At 40.8% G+C, this 17398-nt stretch overlaps 2 protein-coding genes across 2 annotated transcripts in view; both read left to right on the forward strand.

Annotated features, from left to right (window-relative positions):
• Nucleotides 1-17398, forward strand: part of LOC134667489 (adenylosuccinate lyase) — a 382878-nt gene that overhangs the window by 167452 nt on the left and 198028 nt on the right. The window lies entirely within an intron of this gene.
• On the forward strand, nucleotides 1149-16817 carry LOC134667487 (exocyst complex component 6). The gene is made up of 16 exons (XM_063524911.1): nucleotides 1149-1289; nucleotides 1446-1592; nucleotides 2593-2698; nucleotides 3439-3577; nucleotides 4269-4449; nucleotides 4680-4755; nucleotides 5242-5380; nucleotides 6577-6730; nucleotides 7429-7565; nucleotides 8706-8841; nucleotides 9315-9400; nucleotides 10142-10352; nucleotides 13588-13680; nucleotides 14163-14374; nucleotides 14575-14775; nucleotides 15505-16817. The coding sequence occupies exons 1-16, from the start codon at nucleotides 1269-1271 to the stop codon at nucleotides 15743-15745; spliced, it is 2280 nt and encodes a 759-aa protein (XP_063380981.1). The 5' UTR covers nucleotides 1149-1268; the 3' UTR covers nucleotides 15746-16817.

The following is a 17398-nucleotide window of genomic DNA, read 5'->3' on the forward strand; positions in this document are numbered from 1 at the left end:
AAAATTTGGTTTGACCAGTTAGTCAAACGAAATTTTGCCTTTTCTATAAAAAAATCTGTCTTAAAATAATAGTTATATATGTCGCAGACCGTCATAATGAATGTATGACGGCTGCGTTTGATGGAATGTCAAGTATTGAAATAGTCTATGCTTGAGTGTGTTTGACTGCGATACAGTGACTTTTATATGAATGACCCGAACAGCTTCTTTAATGGATTGGATCCTGGCTGATTCTGAGGACAGCCCGAAATGAGATGACATCCTGAGTGGAACCGTCAGTCAGATTGGAATTGGAAAAGTGTCGCAGTCAACCTCGCTGCATTCCTACAATTAATATTTTATGAATTCTATTGTTTTAGCTGTGCCGTTCATGGATTACCATTAATTTACCTACTCCTCGTTATATATAACTATATAGTTATATATTTTAACTCGTGTATGATATGTACAGAAAGAAGAGACTCATTTTGAGAATACTTAAATAATATATAACTGCCCATTGTGTGATCAAAGTTTATAAATCCAGTATTCTGTTATAGGAGAATAAATTGAAACGAAAACCTAAAATAAAATAAGAATAGGGAAAAAATAAATTTATTACGGCATCATTATAAAACCGTTCGGAACATAGTTTTGTAATAATTCACTTAAACGCTTTATTTTGATTCAAGTTATATTTTATTGCAGATAATTTCAAATATTATAAGCATATTTTTAGAACTACACATTATTGTAATTGCATGCAATTAAATTGGCCTTTTCCGATACAAAACACGTAACTGACAAACGACACACCGGGATAATTCTAGTATTTGAACGTACGTCAAAAGCATGAGGTGTTTTTACAACCATTAACTTTATACGTGCTCGGATTGGTTACGTAAAATACTGGTAGGATATAATCTTACCCAAGTTAATATTTTAGTACTATTTTATTCCTAGTACTAAAATTCATGTGATTTTACTCTGACTTTTCTGAATAGAAACTGGATTAGCAACTTACAAAGTGCTTGCGAGTACGCAAGGTCTTGCTATTTTTTAAAGAATGCATAAAAACGTTTATGCGTTGTCAATGTCAATTGTTAAAAAAAAAAAAAAAATGTCAATGTCAAAGTCAATGTCAACATTTTTTCTGTGATTTCGTTGTTACGATACTTGTTTTTTTATAATTCCGTTTATACACAAAATAATACATCGTTTTTGAAATGTTATCGGACTCCAACGCCTTACACCTGTATTAAAAGCTGTATCAATAAAAAAAAACTAACATGACGAGTGCTACTATTCAGGTATACACCCACTTTGTTAATTGATTTTTTCTTGCAAATTAACTAAGTTTATGATTGATATCACTACTAAATGGGTCATATTTGTCTTCTATATCATTGTTTGGTATAAGTTGACGTAAATAAATGTATTTACTTTCTTTCTTTCAAATTGTGCAGGAGATCGAAGGGATAGACGACTACTGGGGTCCGGCGTTCCGTTCAGTGTACGAAGGAGACGGACATGAGGCGTTCGTGCAGCAACTCGACGAGCGCATCAAGCAGCATGACAAGGAGATCGAGAAACTATGCAACTTCCACTACCAGGTATTTCACTATAGATAAATCTAACTCTCATTCATTGGAATCACTGAAACCAGTGTTACCTAAGTTACATTACACTTTTATTGGCCAATCTACTATCTAATTTTAGTATATATAATATATAATATGTATTCTTATTTCTTTTATTGATTTTATTTCTTTTCCTTTTGTAAGAATTTGATATGTTTTCTGAAAGAGCTACGTATTTGTATAAAGTTATGTACTCACTGAGTATAATTGCATGAATTCTATAGTAATTTAAATTGTATTTTTCTTAATTACTCGTAAGAGTGACATTCCATTTCCAACTGCAGCTGCAATACTGTTCATTTTACTATGGAAACGCGTCGCTGTCATTGTCAATTGCCATAGAAAATGAACAGTATTGCAGCTGCAGTTGGAAATGGAATGTCACTTTAATGCATGTTAATTATAAGATGTAACAATGTTTTGAAAAGATGTGTCCCGCCGAGTTTGTTGCCGGTCCCATATTGGGATACCCTCCTCCAATTGAGGGGGGATTTAAATCTTCTCGGGGCAGAGGTGTACGGTTGGAGCTGGTAAAGGTTTATTTGACGTTCATAAGCGCATTGTAATATGCCTACTTGAATAAACTATTTTTTATCTTTATCTTATCTTTATCTTAGTACAGAACCCACAAACAAACATACATATCAATCCCACTGCTGGGTATAGCTTCGTAAGTCCCCGTGTACTTGTACAAGTACAAATTAAATTTGAGTTTTGAACTCACATAGAAATAAAGAAAGTTCCAAATTCAAAAGCGCCATAATTGCCCTGGGTCTTACGAGGTTAAGTCACCTCTCAACTAACAACTGATAATTCATGTAAAAGTTTTGTGAACTCTATGACACAGGGGTTAACCTACTGCATAGTTTCGATGTTGTCTCTCTGCTACAAGTATTCATATTCATATCCTAATGGGTACTAGTGTGATAATTACCTTATCCCTATTATCTCAAGGTTCAATTTTGATTTGCAGGGCTTCATTGACTCAATCCGTGAGTTGCTCCAAGTCCGCTCACATGCCGAAGAGCTGCATGCTGAGATATCTAATGTGGATGCCAATGTCAAGGAGACTACTGAAGGTAAAAATTATACAGGGTGGAAAAGCCAATTGGGTTCCTTTCATCCTGTCACACGCTGTTGCAATATACTGGGTTAGCGAGGCAAAGTAAGAAGTAATACCAGATTGGAAAAATTTTACAGGCCACTTCATACCCACAATATCAAAATAAATAAAAAATTGCATCATGTTTAGAGTTTCTGATTCATAACCTAACTAATTAGAGCAGTTATAGCAAATACCTCACCAGTCATACAAGATAGCAATTACCATTTCATTTGCACAATTATTAGAAAAACATGGGAAGTAGAAGTTTATTCATCATAGAATAAAAATGCTCAGAATCAGGTAGGATATTATAACAGTTTTACTGTATTAACTTTAAATACTAGACCCCAAAGCATACCAAAAAAGCAATGACTTGATGTTGTAAAAGCAGATATGAGCGTGAACGGGCTCACACAAGACGATGCCCAGGAGCGCGCAAAGTGGAGGAAAGCAAGTAGTAAAGCAGACCCTGGCAAAGACCGGGAAAACGCCTGGTAGAAGAAGAAGAACTATAAATACTAGTTAAACTTGCACTCTAATATTTCATCTTTTTGATATTGTCGGGTGACAAGCAAAAGTCACTAAGTACCACCACAAGTACATAGCTAAAATGAACCATATTGGTACTAAAAGAAGGTCGATTTTTGTTTAATTTTTTTTAGTAATTAGTGACTTTTGCTTGTCACCTGACGATATCTTGTCTAATAATTCCAGGCCTCTGCTCCCGGGCCGAGGAGTTGATCAGGGCGCGTCGTGTAGAGCTGAACATTGCAGCCACAATAGAAAAGATGGAGCTCTGCCTCCCGCTGCTTACTACTTATTCCAAATTGAAGACACAGGTCGAGGCTAAGAGGTACAGATTTTCTTACTTAAGTTTGAAGTTGAAGCACAGGGTGGTTGCAATATGCGAAAGTCATTACAATGTCTTTGAATGTCTAATGCTTCGGTTACCGCGATAGCTTATTATGGTTAGCTTATTTATTGTCTTTCTAAGCCATTTCCGTCAGCGGAAAAAATCGCCAAATTAAAAAAAAATTAGGCGCGAGGGGTAATCGTCCCAAATTCAAATTTTAATTTCGCGCCTTTTGCTACTGGCACACTTTATGCGGCTATATTAAACTTTTGAGAATTATTATTGCTTTATTTACTTTTCTATATAAAATGATTTCGACAGTCCAATGTGTTAGGTTTTTACAAAAATTATAGATTGGGTACTACCCAATGGCCAATCAAACTGTCATTTTACTATGTGGGATATCCAGCCAAGTGCGAAAACGCATAAAACGGCAAAAAAATCACCTTTTTTGTATGGGAATCTCACTTAAATATCTATTTTATTTTGCTTTTATTATTTGTTGTTATAGCGGCAACAGATATACATCATCTGTGAACATTTTTGAGTTACAGCTTGGTGACAAACAGACGGACAGACAAAGAGCGGAGACTTAGTAATATGGTCCCGTTTGTACCCTTTGGGTACGGAACCCAAAAAGCTTGGTTTCTACTACTACCCTATTTAACTAATTATGCAAATTACCTTCCAGATACTACCCGGCTCTGAAAACACTCGAACAATTAGAACACGTTCTACTGCCGCGTGTAGGGCCATACAAATGGTGCGCGCAGATCGCGGCCGACATACCGCGACTGCGGCAAGCCATACGGGACGCGTCCATGGCCGACCTCAGGGGCTTCCTGGAGAACATACGCCGGCTCAGCCCGCAGGTAATATTACTATCTTGACCAGGTTGGTCTTGGCCTCCTCTCATAGACTAGAAGACACCTAAGTGTAACCCGTCCCTGAAGACCATATTAGAACAACTAGAATGCGTTCTACTACCGCGCGTAGGGCCATACAAGTGGTGCGCGCAGATCGCGGCGGACATACCGCGGCTGCGGCAAACCATAGATTATTGTTCCTCTCTGTATGATGACATATTATGTTTTTTTTACAGGTCGGTGCGATGGCGTTAAAGCAAACTCAAGACATGCTCGGTAGAAGCTTGGCTACTATTGTAAAAACTAAGAAGGGTGAGTAAAAAATAATTAAAATTGCAGTGTTTACCAAACCAATCAATTTATTGGTGAAATATATTTGATTTGTTCAAGTAATGACCTGTCGTCAGATTTAGTGCTACTTAAGCCTTATATTCTAGGGCCACGTTGCCGCTCCCGCGCCGCGTCCTGTCCGTGGCCTTAAAGTTTTAAGATCTTGTAGCCGTATTATGCCAAATAAAATGTTGATGGATTGGATAATATATTATTTATTTTAATCTTTATTGCACAATACATGAAGGTACAAATGGCGGACTTAATGCCTTAAGGCATTCTCTACCAGTCAACCAATGGGTCAAACCAGAAAGATTAAGTAGGTGCAGTGTCTTTATATATGTGCAATATTAATAAATGCAATTGGTATAAATAGTTCTTGTGTGAAAAATTCGAGACAAAATCAAATTTATGGCCTCTGTCTGCCAATATTTTCATTCATTTTAGTCAACTGACGGTTACTTCCAGACATGGCCGTGCTCGGCATCGCTCGCGAGCACCTGGGGCCGCAGTGTCCGCACGAGCTGGTGGACTTCAGCCCGCTGCACCGCTGCCTGCACATCCACGGCGTGCTGGGCGCCAAGAACGACTTCATACAGTACTACAGGTCAGTTTAGGGTCATTTGTAGGGAAAGGAAACACAACATTGCTGACACCAGGCTGTGGACTGGACACGCGCGGCGCGGCGAGTGGGGTGACGGGCGGCGCGGCAAACCGCCGCCGCTGTCGTCCAAAACAGGTCCATACAATAGGGTATTATACTGTAGGTATCTAAATTATTTTACACCATACATGAAATAAAACACCAGATAATTATTAGAAAACACAGATAGGAGTTATTTTTAAACACAAGTCCGTCATTTAATAAATCGGATAGAAAAAAAACCGGGCAAGTGCGAGTCGGACTCGCGCACGAAGGGTTCCGTACCATAAAGCAAAAAAAAAACGGAAAAAAATGCAAAAAGAAAACGGTCACCCATCCAAGTACTGACCACGCCCGACGTTGCTTAACTTTGGTCAAAAATCACGTTTGCTGTATGGGAGCCCCACTTAAATCTTTATTTTATTCTGTTTTTAGTATTTGTTGTTATAGCGGCAACAAAAATACATCATCTGTGAAAATTTCAACTGTCTAGCTATCACGGTTCGTGAGATACAGCCTGGTGACAGACAGACGGACGGACAGCGAAGTCTTAGTAATAGGGTTCCGTACCCAAAGGGCAAAACGGGACCCCCGTTTTGCCCTTTGGGTACGGAACCCTAAAAAGTAGGTGAGTTGACCGTGATGTCACGATGTAATGTTTCATATAAATTCCATATTAGCAAATCATTTTGACAGTTCTAAAAAAGTAACTGATTTCACTAATAGGAAAATACCCTATTACTTACTACTTTACTTAATCGCGTAAAATTAAATTAAGTGTTATATTTTACCTCCGACGTGTCAAAGGCGGCATTCAAATCAAATCAAATCACAGCATTTATTTTCAGGCAACTAAGGCCCATAGATACATACCTTACAAACTAACATATACCTATATACAATAATAAAAATCTTAAATAGTAAAAAATCATTATCGTGGCGCGGTTTTTTGTTGCGGCGTCACTTGCTCTGTTGTAGGATTGGCATTGTCCCCGTGGTCTCGGAGAAGACTGGCATCTTCTTGACATCAACATCTTTTTTTCTTGATGTGGTGTGATTAATGCTTATTGTGTTTTTTGTTGTACTGTACGATTGTGTGAAATAATAAATGAATTTTGATTTTATTTATTTACATACTAATGGTTACAAAATCTCCGCAGAGCACAACGCAAGCAGCAAGCGCGCTTGGTGCTGATCCCGTCGGGTAACCTCCACGACAACATACAAAGCGTGAAGAACTACCTCAACGCAGTGCTGGGATTCTTCATACTGGAGGAGCATCTGCTCAGCACTGGTGCAGGGCTGGTTTCCAAGGTATTATTAACCTTTTGAACGCCATGTCTGTCATGAGCGGCGCAACCTTGGCGGAATGCACGACGTTTGGCATTGGGTTGTTGCTGCGCGCGTCAGTTGCTGGCGTATATTGGTGGTCAAGGGGTCACATAAAAAAAAAATAGGTATTTATGTATGGGCCACGAGTTGCCTGAAATAAAGATGTTCATTCATTCGTAAAAACAAATTATTTGTTCCCAAATAGTTCAATATGTTACTTTATACATAGTTCAACTATTTGGGAACAAATCAAATCTTTTTAGGGCTCCGTACCCAAAGGGTAAAAACGGAACCCTATTACTCCGGACTCGCGCACGATGCTCCATTACGCAAAACGGCAAAATAATCACGTTTATTGAATGGGAGCACCACTTATATATTTATTTTATTCTGTTTTAAGTATTTATTGTTACAATGGCAACAGAAATATATCACCTGTAAAAATCTCAACTATCACGGTTCATGAGATACTGCCTGGTGACAGACAGACGGACAGTGGAGTCTTAGTAATAGGCTCCCGTTTTTACCCTTTGGGCACGGAACCCTAAAAAATAAAACGTGACTTTAACTGGATGTATGTTTCTAAAACCTTCCATACTATAAGAGCGCTCTTTACAAGTGCAGAATAAGACGAAAATGGCGAAACTATAAGAACCCTAAAAAATGATATACTATTTCAGGATTGGCTTCTAGACACATGGAGTATGTCGGTGACCAAGGTGGCTTCGACTCTACGGACCAACACATCGCTCATCACAGACCCGACTCTCATGCTGAGCATCAAGCATCAGATAGTGCTGTTTATTAACACGCTTAAGTGAGTACTCAATGTCAAAATGACGGATAGCGATAAAGGATTATCAACGTGCAACGGTTTGTTAGATTTGACAGACCTTTTATGATTAACGGCAGTACTCACTGGCGGCCCTGGTATCGTCTTGGGTCGTCCCATTAGTTTTTCGTCAAGTTCTTAAATTAGTCCTATTCTGCTTTCGTCACTCATTCTACATTCGTCACAATCGTCGGTGGCTTTCAATGTAGAATGCGTGACGAAAGCAGTATAGGATTAATTTAAGAACTTGACGAAAAACGAATGGGACGACCCAAGATGATACCGCGGCCCTAATGCGAGTCTGTACTCTATAGGGGGCCTGCATGAACTATAAGAGGCCTGCATGAACTATAGGAGGCAGCTTAGGAGCCGTCAGATTTTGGTGCGAGGCGTAAATGTGACGTTTATGCTTCCGATGTAGCCCACAAGATGGCAGAACCTACTATGCACAAGGACCTACGAGAGCGGTACTCAAACGGTAGATGGTAGCACTTGTTTTGGCAATGTACATGTGCACATATGTTTCCGATTCAGGCCACAAGATGGCAGACCTCCCAACGCGCACGGTCCGTATTACTCATTAAATACTACTACTACTACTACTTAATGGCGCAGCTACCCAAAATGAGTCTTGGCCTCCGACACGAGTACACGCCAGTTGTCTCGATCCTGTGCCTCCTCATTATTATTAATATAAATTTATTTGCTAGAAATGTGGTAGGTGCAACGCACAGACAAGACATCCTCCAGACTGAGCATAGTAGCGCTACCTACAAGTGTCTTTGTGTGACGCCCGTGTCTTTGAACGGGCCAATCACGGCACGGGACTCGCTCACCTCGTCCCCCGCATCCCTGTATTTTTGGCAGCATCGGTTTCATGAAATAATTGCTATAAGCTCCGTCTAGAGCAGCGGTCGGCAACCTTTTAGCAGCCAAGGGCCACATAGTAGTTAACGGAGGTGACGCGGACGGATTACATACAAAATAGCCAAGGCGGCTCTCGGGCCGCAAGTGACAGGTTCACGAGCCGCATGCGGCCCGCGGGCCGCAGGTTGCCGACCGCTGATCTAGAGGATTCCTAGTCTATGGTACAAGGTGTGTTAACATGCAATTATGCATTAACAGATGCTACGGGCTGCCCGCGGATCCGCTCCCTCTACTCCTGCAAGAGATGGCAGAGCACTACACGGAGGTGCTGATGCAGCGCTGGGTGGTCGTGTTCAGGGATATACTCGACAACGCCACCTTCTTGCCCATCGAGGTAAACCTATTGTAACTAACAGTGTAAGGCCTAGATTCTATACTATCCGCAAACCAAACTGACAACCCAAGTAGTCAAACTTCTCATACACACTCACGTGGTTGTAGGTAGAGCCAAAAGCTTAAAAAGAGTAAGCCTACATCCCGGCAGTTGCAAGTGTCATAGGTTATGATTTCTCGATAATTTTTAGTTATTTATTACACGAGAAATTACATTTTCTTGTTATGGTCAAATCTCCACAAAACTACATTTAGTTTGACTTTGGAGTCAGGTATCAATCTCATTATTTTATACTTAATTACATTTATATTGTAATAGGCTTACATTGGGAGTTATATTATTAAGTACGTGCCTAGATATCATGAATACTCTATAGGGTAACACATCCCCTATAGAGTATTCAAGAGATACGTTTTCAAACCACACTACACACACATTAGTTTGATAATTCTCTAACGTTTTTTTTTAATCAGGTGGCTGATCAAGAGCAATACGACGGCGTAATGGACACATTCCCTTACGACGGAGAAGAATTAGAAGCACAGGGTTTCCCCAGGAAGTAAGTACCCGATATTGTTCCAGACTGTGTGTTTGATCAGTCAGACACAATTTACATACGTTTTTAAAGTAACTAATCTGTGTGCATATGTGTATTCGATGTGAAGACTTTTTGATATCACATAACAGTACGTCACCAGGCGTGTCTCACTCCGCGATTTCGTCGCTTTGCTACAGGTAGCTAAAAGTCCATCCGTTCAGCCCCAATTTTGGGGTTTGCCATAAGCCGCGCGTGGCGCTGTCGCCACCTAGCGGCCATATCTGTGCTGATCGTAACAGACGCGTTTTGTTAGAGAGTGTGTCTTCTGTACTTATTGTTAGTACTATTATTTATTCTGTGACGTCACAAACATGTTACCCCCTTATTCATAAACGTTTACTAAAGTTGATAAGCCGATAATAATTGTTCGTCCCTTTCCGACGTATTGGTATGATGGAAAGGGACAAATGATTATTATCGGCTTGGTAACTTTAGTAAACGTTTATGAATAAGGGGGTTAATCTTTAATTCAGATTTCCATCAAACTTGGTTATAGTTAGTTGTGTCTTATGTTCAAAAAATTTGAACTTTCTATCTAGTACGGGTCACTCACGTATTTTACGTGAGTGACCCGTTCTTAAGATATTTAATATGTCTGTGTCTCACGGAAGTTTTGTTAGTAGTCACATTTTGTATAAAGGGGTAGTGGTGCAAAAATGTGGTTTGATGTAAATCATACATTAACATACCCACTCGTTCCAGGTTCCCATTCTCGTCAATAGTCCCCGCGGTGTACGTGCAAGTGAAGGAGTTCATATACGCGTGGCTCAAGTACTCGGCCGGCCTCGGCCTCGGCGGGGGCCGGCGCGCGGCCGCGGCCAGGCACTCGGCCTCGCTGCTGCTGAGCAGATCCTTCACTGGATGTCTGTCGGCGCTGTTCCGGCATCCTTTGCCTCTGATGCAACTTGTCCAGGTAAATATCTGTCTAATAACATAAGACTCCCAAGAAAGGTTGAAAAATTCTTATTTAAAGTCTATAGCATAGTCTAATAAAACATGGTCTTCTCTTCCCAGTGTGACACAAGCCTACGTCACAATAACATGGCCGCTATATATAGCGCTATCGCATATTATCATATAGCGCTGTCGCATGATGACGTAGGCTTGTGTCAGTCACGTGAGCACGAAAAGACGGGAAGAGAGTACCAGGCGGAGTATATTATTATACCATGGTCTATAGCATAGTTCATACACGTGGCTTAAGTACTCGGCCTCAACGCCCTTGAAAATAAAGAGCATCGAAAATGTAAACGCTGTTTTATGAAGCTTATATAATTAAAAATGCCCCAAACAAGTTCGCTTTTAAGAAATCGGTACGTGCTTTCTTTGCTGGTAGAATGAAGGATTCCTAGTTTTAGTTATATAATTTATATATTTTATTGTATATATTTAATGTTAGGTATATATTATATGTATCGTGTATATTTTGATGTACTTGTATATGTGTGTTAAAATTCTTTAAATTAGCGTTGCGGTTTATATAAAATTTTGTTAGTAGTAGTAGCAGTTGCACCGCCCACAATCTCTCTGCTTTGCCTTAAGGTTGACTGGTAGAGAATGCTTTTGGCGTTAAGTCCGCCTTTTGTACGATAAGTTTTCTTTTGTACAGTCAGCAGCAGAAGTCGCTATACACTCCAGGTGCTCAAAGAGAGGTAAACGTTTAAACTGTCAAAAAGTTGTTGGCTGTCATAGTAGTATTTACTTGTGAGCGCTTAACGTGTCACAAATATCTTAACAGTCGCTATTCATTAATGTCTACACTTACAACAAGTCATTGATACCTTAGCTGTCAAAAAACCAATGGTATCTAAGCGGTCAACGTGTCAAATATGTCTGAACAATATGGAAAAATAGACTTTAAAGCATACAAGTATGGTGGAATATTGAATGAAAGATAGCCATGCTAATTTCAGGTAAAGCGTTTTGACAATCATCGAAAGCAGTACAGTCTTGTCATCACATACATCTATCTCACGTTTTATCCTTCAACCATTTGACAGGAGCCTCTCGGTCAACTTACTGCAAACTATTTCTTTTAACAGAATCGTCAAAACGAATGACACATAGCGAAAGCTAACTGAAGCGGAATTTAGAGCCAATTGTCAAGGCACGTTGTGGTCTCAGTAACAGGCGTTTGCTTTTCAAAGCAGAGACCGCGGGTTCAAATCTCAGTCGTACGCACCTAGAGATTACAGCTTTTTATTTTTTTGGGTTTCATATCTATTATTAATTTCATAATTTGTGTCTTTTGATTTTATGCTATATAATTTTTGAAGCTATGTCACTGTAGCGTATGTACGACTTTCTATCAGAACGTTGTAATAGGTTTGAACTCGCAGTGGGCGTTACTTTGATTACTCCTGTGCGGATAAAAGCGGCCAAGTGCGAGTCGGACTCGCCCATGAAGGGTTCCATAGCAGCAAGCAACAATAAAATTGCGGTTTACGATTTATGACGTATTAAAAAAAACTACTTACTAGATCTCGTTCAAACCAATTTTCGGTGGAAGTTTGCATAGTAATTTACATCATTTATTTTTTTTAGTTTTATCATTCTCTTATTTTAGAAATTACAGGGAAGGACACACATTTTACCACTTTGGAAGTGTCTCTCGCGCAAACTATTCAGTTTAGAAAAAAAAAATATTAGAAACCTCAATATAATTTTTGAAGACCTATCCATAGATACCCCACACGTCCTATACGTGATGATGAAAAAAAATTTTGAGTTTCAGTTGTAAGTATGGGGAACCCCCAAAATTTATTGTTTTTTTTTTCTATTTTTGTGTGAAACTCTTAAAGCGGTTCACAGAATACATCTACTTACCAAGTTTCAACAGTATAGTTCTTATAGTTTCGGAAAAAAGTGGCTGTGACATACGGACGGACAGATAGACAGGCAGACATGAGGGACATAAGGGTTCCGTTTTTTTGCCATTTGGCTACGGAACCCTGAAAATGGTGGTCTCTTCGAAAACTTACTAAATTAAATTAAAGGATATGAAAACAATGCATTTTATTAATTTCAGACATCATATTTCAAAGTAACATTAAATTTAAGCTTAAGACCTACACAATCGATATTAAATAGAAATAGTCTTAGTTTTATTTTTCAAAACGTTCGGGGTTCGATTCCCGAGCTGAGTACACAATTTTAAATGTATGAATGCAGTTTTTCGTGTTACTAAAATCGATGACATGGTTCCTAAGAAGAGATCGGTGTATATCTTATAGTATCAGATTTTCCCATACTGGCCGATCTAAATGGGCCACCCTGTATAGTATATTTTAGTACAATAAGCGGGCTAAATAAATATATTAACATATATAATATGCTCTAGGGTTTGGAAGAACAGCCGCATATGACAATTAAAATAAAAAAAACCGATCATACTCGTAGAACCTACTTATTTATTGTCTATGTTTGACACTTAACGATAAAATACTTCTTTAAGAAAGGAGGTGTCAATTCATAGCTGCGGCAGTATTTATTTTAAAGTTAAACAGATAAAATGTTGATGCTTAGTTACCATTGAAATAACAACTGCTTAGCAACTGGTGGCACCCTGGCTGCTGACGTACGTGATTTGCAGTGCGTGTAGGTATTAATGACAGCAGCTTGAATTTGAGCGCTTAGTTACCACTGACATTCTAACCGTTATTGTCATTGTGATTAAATAAGGGTGTATGTGTTAAAGAAAAACTCAGAAGTTAAGGTATATGTGACGAACTGAAAGCCTAAGTGAAAATGACAACTAAGATGTCCTTATTTTTGTGACGATTGAAGTGTATATGTTTTCTTGGACACCTTGCCCGCTCAGGTATATCTGCTGCTGACTGTACAATAAAGTTTAAATAAGTAAATAAATAAATAATGCGATCCGCGCGGCAATGGTTCCCTTTGCATTTGTAATTTGACCCCTAAGCCTCAGCCATAGTAGTAGGTCAGACTAAGGAAAACATTTTTCCGCAGCCTCTTCCGTGCCGGCAGTTTTTATCATGCTGGCCTCGTACTCCTACGCCGCTACCTTCGCCGTGTATAAATACTAAAGTAAAAAAATTCAGCAATATATCGTCCTGCTAAAAGATCATTTCGTAATTTACTTACCCACCTTTTACCCATCTTTGTTTACCTGCCTCTATTTTCAGATAATCGTGGACACCCACTATCTCGAAGACGCGACCATATGCCTTTACGAGTTTATAAGCAACATCACCGGTTCAGAGCTGGTCACTACACAGGTAAGTTATTTCATTTTTTTAATGGAATTGTTATTTACCTCATTCAAATGGAATTCATCGACCAAGGTTCTACCTTTAGACTTCACGACGGAGACTGTCCCAGCTTTTTCTTCCGTGCCAAGTTTAGGAATTTCTATGTGATAGATAATAAGCGATCTGACAGCGGTCGTGATCTCCAAGATGCCAGCACGTAAGCCATCGCGTCTCTGCTTTGCTTTGGCCGAAAGCTGCCGCAGATCCGCCTCTACATTCAGGGCTTGCGAACGTTGCATAATTAATTAACCTCTAGCCGCCCATACGTCAAACCTTGCCAAGCAAAATGACATTTTATTTTGTCAACACAAAGTTCAAATTAGAATGGAACAGGAGACCTTTTTATAGGTGTCTGGGCGACTAGAGGTTAAGGCAACTAGTCGTTTTTGTACCTGTAAGTAGGTACCTACCCACAATAAATTTAAATTTTTTTTTTAATTGTGTTGCAGGCGGCAGGCAGCATGTTCCAAGCGGCCCGCGACGACGCAGAGAAACAAATCTGCGACAACCTCGAAAAGAAAGTGGACGAGTTCCTTGACCTCGAGAACTACGACTGGTTGCTGGTCGAACCGACCGGACAGGCCTCCGCATTCGTTACAGACATGCTGAGCTACCTGTCCGGGGTGTTGACTTCTTTAGAACAGCTACCAGAGCGGGCCAGGTTAGTACATAAACTAGAAGAAAGTCTATGAGTTAGATCTTGAGAACTGCGACTGGTTGTTGGTCGAACCGACCGGATATGCCTCGGCTTTTGTTACACTTCTTGACTTCTTTCGAACAACTTTATAAAATGAGAACATAGGATTAGCACACAGTTAAAGAAACATTTTCGTTAGATTAACAAAATCGTCTCACTTACAGAGTGGCAGCGGTGCGCGCAGCGACCAACCGCATCGCGACCCGGCTGCGCAACCTGCTGCTCGACCCGGCCGTCAAGCAGATTTCGTCCGGAGCGCTGTACCAGCTGGACCTGGACGTGATACAGTGCGAGCAGTTCGCGGCCGGCGAGCCCGTGCCCGGCCTCAGGGAGGGCGAGCTACTGGAGCAGTTTACTAGTCTACGGTAAGCATAATAAGGGTCGTGTACAGTCTGTCTGGTCTGGTCCGTCGGCTGTCTGTCATGAACTGATGTGATTTTATCCTCTGATTGTCATGTCTAATATGTCCGTAGTTCCGTGGGTCTAACGATTTCGATGACGCCCGCGGCCTCGCGCCCAAAAGGGCCTCGCACGAGGCCCCTTCGGTACGGCACATAGCAAAAAAACGGGGCCTCACAGATGCGACTTCGCCCACGGCTAGATTAGTTCACGCTACGCCACTGCTGAATGATTCTGTTCACCTATAAAAGACATTTTAGTAGGTGGCTAGTTGACGGTTTACCCTACTTTATTCTAGTATTAGGGTTCCGTACCCAAAGGGTAAAACGGGACCCTATTACTAAGACTGCTGTCCGGCCGTCCGTCTGTCACCAGGCTGTATCTCACGAACCGTGATAGCTTGACAGTTGAAATTTTCACAGATGATGTATTTCTGTTGCCGCTATAACAACAAATACTAAAAACAGAATAAAATAAAGATTTAAGTGGGGATCCCATACAACAAACGTGATTTTTGGCCGAAGTTGAGCAACGTCGGGCGGGGTCAGTACTTGGATGGGTGACCGTTTTTTTTTTGCCTTTTTTTGCATTATGGTACGGAACCCGTCGTGCGCGAGTCCGACTCGCACTTGATTTATTATGTATATAGTTATCTCTAGATATTAATAGTTAAGTAATTAAAACTTTATTTCCAGCCAGCTTCTCGATCTGATCACCGGCTGGGACTGGTCGTCCTACCTCCACGACATCAACATGGAGGGCAACAAGTACAGCCTCGTGACTCCGCGCGAAGCCGCCACGCTGCTCGAAAAGCTGAAGGAAGCCGAGTCGAAATCTTCCGTCTTTGCCGTTTTGAAGAAGAACGAGAGGGACAGGAGGAAGCTGCTCGACACCGTTTTGAAGCAGTTGAAACAACTGCAAAATCAGGATGGCTAGATATCCTTAACTATAGCAGCACAGAATAAGAAATAGTACTACCGTACAGAAAGGAAACTTCCTACAAAACCGAAGTTTGACAGCGGTTCAGGGTCGAGCCATGCTGTCTCTTTCTAATATATGGCACTATGCCTTTCGGCTATTTAGGGTTGCCAAAATTCAAGTTATTATCTTATCTGTCGTCGTGCACGCAAAGGGTCGTCAAGTTGTGTCAACCCTAATAATTGCTCGGAGCAATGCTGAGCCGAACGGAACCGAGTTTGCCCGAAGTCAAGAGTTTCGCATGACCTAAGAGTGGTACTCCATCGGTCCAATGTCGTTGCATTTCACTCTCTCATTAAGCAAAATGTGAGACAAAATACACATTGGACAGCTGGAATACCACCCTTATCAGCTATAGCAAAGGGTAATTTTATTTACAGTATAGCAGATTAAAAGCAAGAAAACTTCGTGCCTCGAATTTAATAGCTGAAGTACACTCGCCATCAGATATATCGGGGCCGAGGTGCTCAAAAATATCTGAACACGCACTCTAACGCCTTGACAATAGAGGCGTGCTCAGATATTTTGTGAGCGCCTCGGCCGCTCCGATATATCTGATGGCGACTGTAAGTACATGTCACTGTAGCGCTAACTAGGGGCACGATTGTTTCTACGAACCTCTTTAACAACCAACTCTTTGGGTTTTATCAGTATTTGTCTTGAAAATCTTGAGAGCGATCAATTTGTATTGCTAGTGGAAGTAATATTATAAAATATATCTCGCATATTTTAACCCCTCGAGTCGTAGGCATAGACAAAACAATGTCAGAAACTTTTAACGCTTTCGACTTTTCATACATTTTGTATGAAATCGCGTGGGGTTAAGCTTTTAGTGCCTTTGTGTGTTAACTCTTTGACCGCCTAATGACTCCTCTACACGATGGGCCAACGCTGGCCACTTCAAGGGACGCAGCCATGCGGTAGACTGAGATAGCAATATCACTTGTTCCCTCTAACGCATAAATGCGTCCCTTTGAGTGGCCGGCGATGGCCCATCGTGTAGAGGAGCCATAAGATGCCGCGCGGCTACAACCCAATCCCTCGTACATTCCCATAAAGGCCCCAGTACACAATGGGCCATCGCCAGCCACTCAAAGGGACGCAGCCTTGCGGTAGTATGAGATAGCAATATCACTTGCTCCCTCTAACGCATAAATGCGTCCCTTGGAGTGGCCGGCGATGGCCCATTGTGTACTGGGGCCTTAAGGTTCACGACGACGCGCGGCCCGCGATAGGCGTGGCATTCAAAGGGTGAACTTCCGGTTAGATAGGGTCGCTTAGAATATAATCTAAAAATAGACAGTAGGATGAAAATGGTACATTTAAAACTCATTCACTTATCTCTGATATTAATTATTTAAGTAATTTATACATCAACTAATGTAGTGATAGTGAGCATTTATAGTTTTTTAGAAATCATATTATTACATGTATGAATTATGTAATGGAAATTTTATTTGTATGCAGGGCCGGATTAACCCTAAGTCAAAGTAGGCAACTGCCTAGGGGCCCCGCCTCGGCTTGGGGGCCCCGCCTCGGCTAGGGGGCCCCGGCGGCACAGCGCGCACCAAATAAAATTCTCAAAAGGCTCAGAATTCATGAGTAAATTTT

Source organism: Cydia fagiglandana, chromosome 9, assembly GCF_963556715.1.
Source record: "Cydia fagiglandana chromosome 9, ilCydFagi1.1, whole genome shotgun sequence".
NCBI lineage: Eukaryota > Metazoa > Arthropoda > Insecta > Lepidoptera > Tortricidae > Cydia > Cydia fagiglandana.

Bases quoted from the DNA above. Each gene is read 5' to 3' on its own strand.
- LOC134667487 (XM_063524911.1), top strand. From the start codon at position 1,269: ATGACGAGTGCTACTATTCAG. The intron at 13,681-14,162 runs GTAAGTTATTTC...ATTGTGTTGCAG, and splicing joins CAGAGCTGGTCACTACACAG to GCGGCAGGCAGCATGTTCCA. The intron at 14,776-15,504 runs GTAAGCATAATA...CTTTATTTCCAG, and splicing joins GAGCAGTTTACTAGTCTACG to CCAGCTTCTCGATCTGATCA.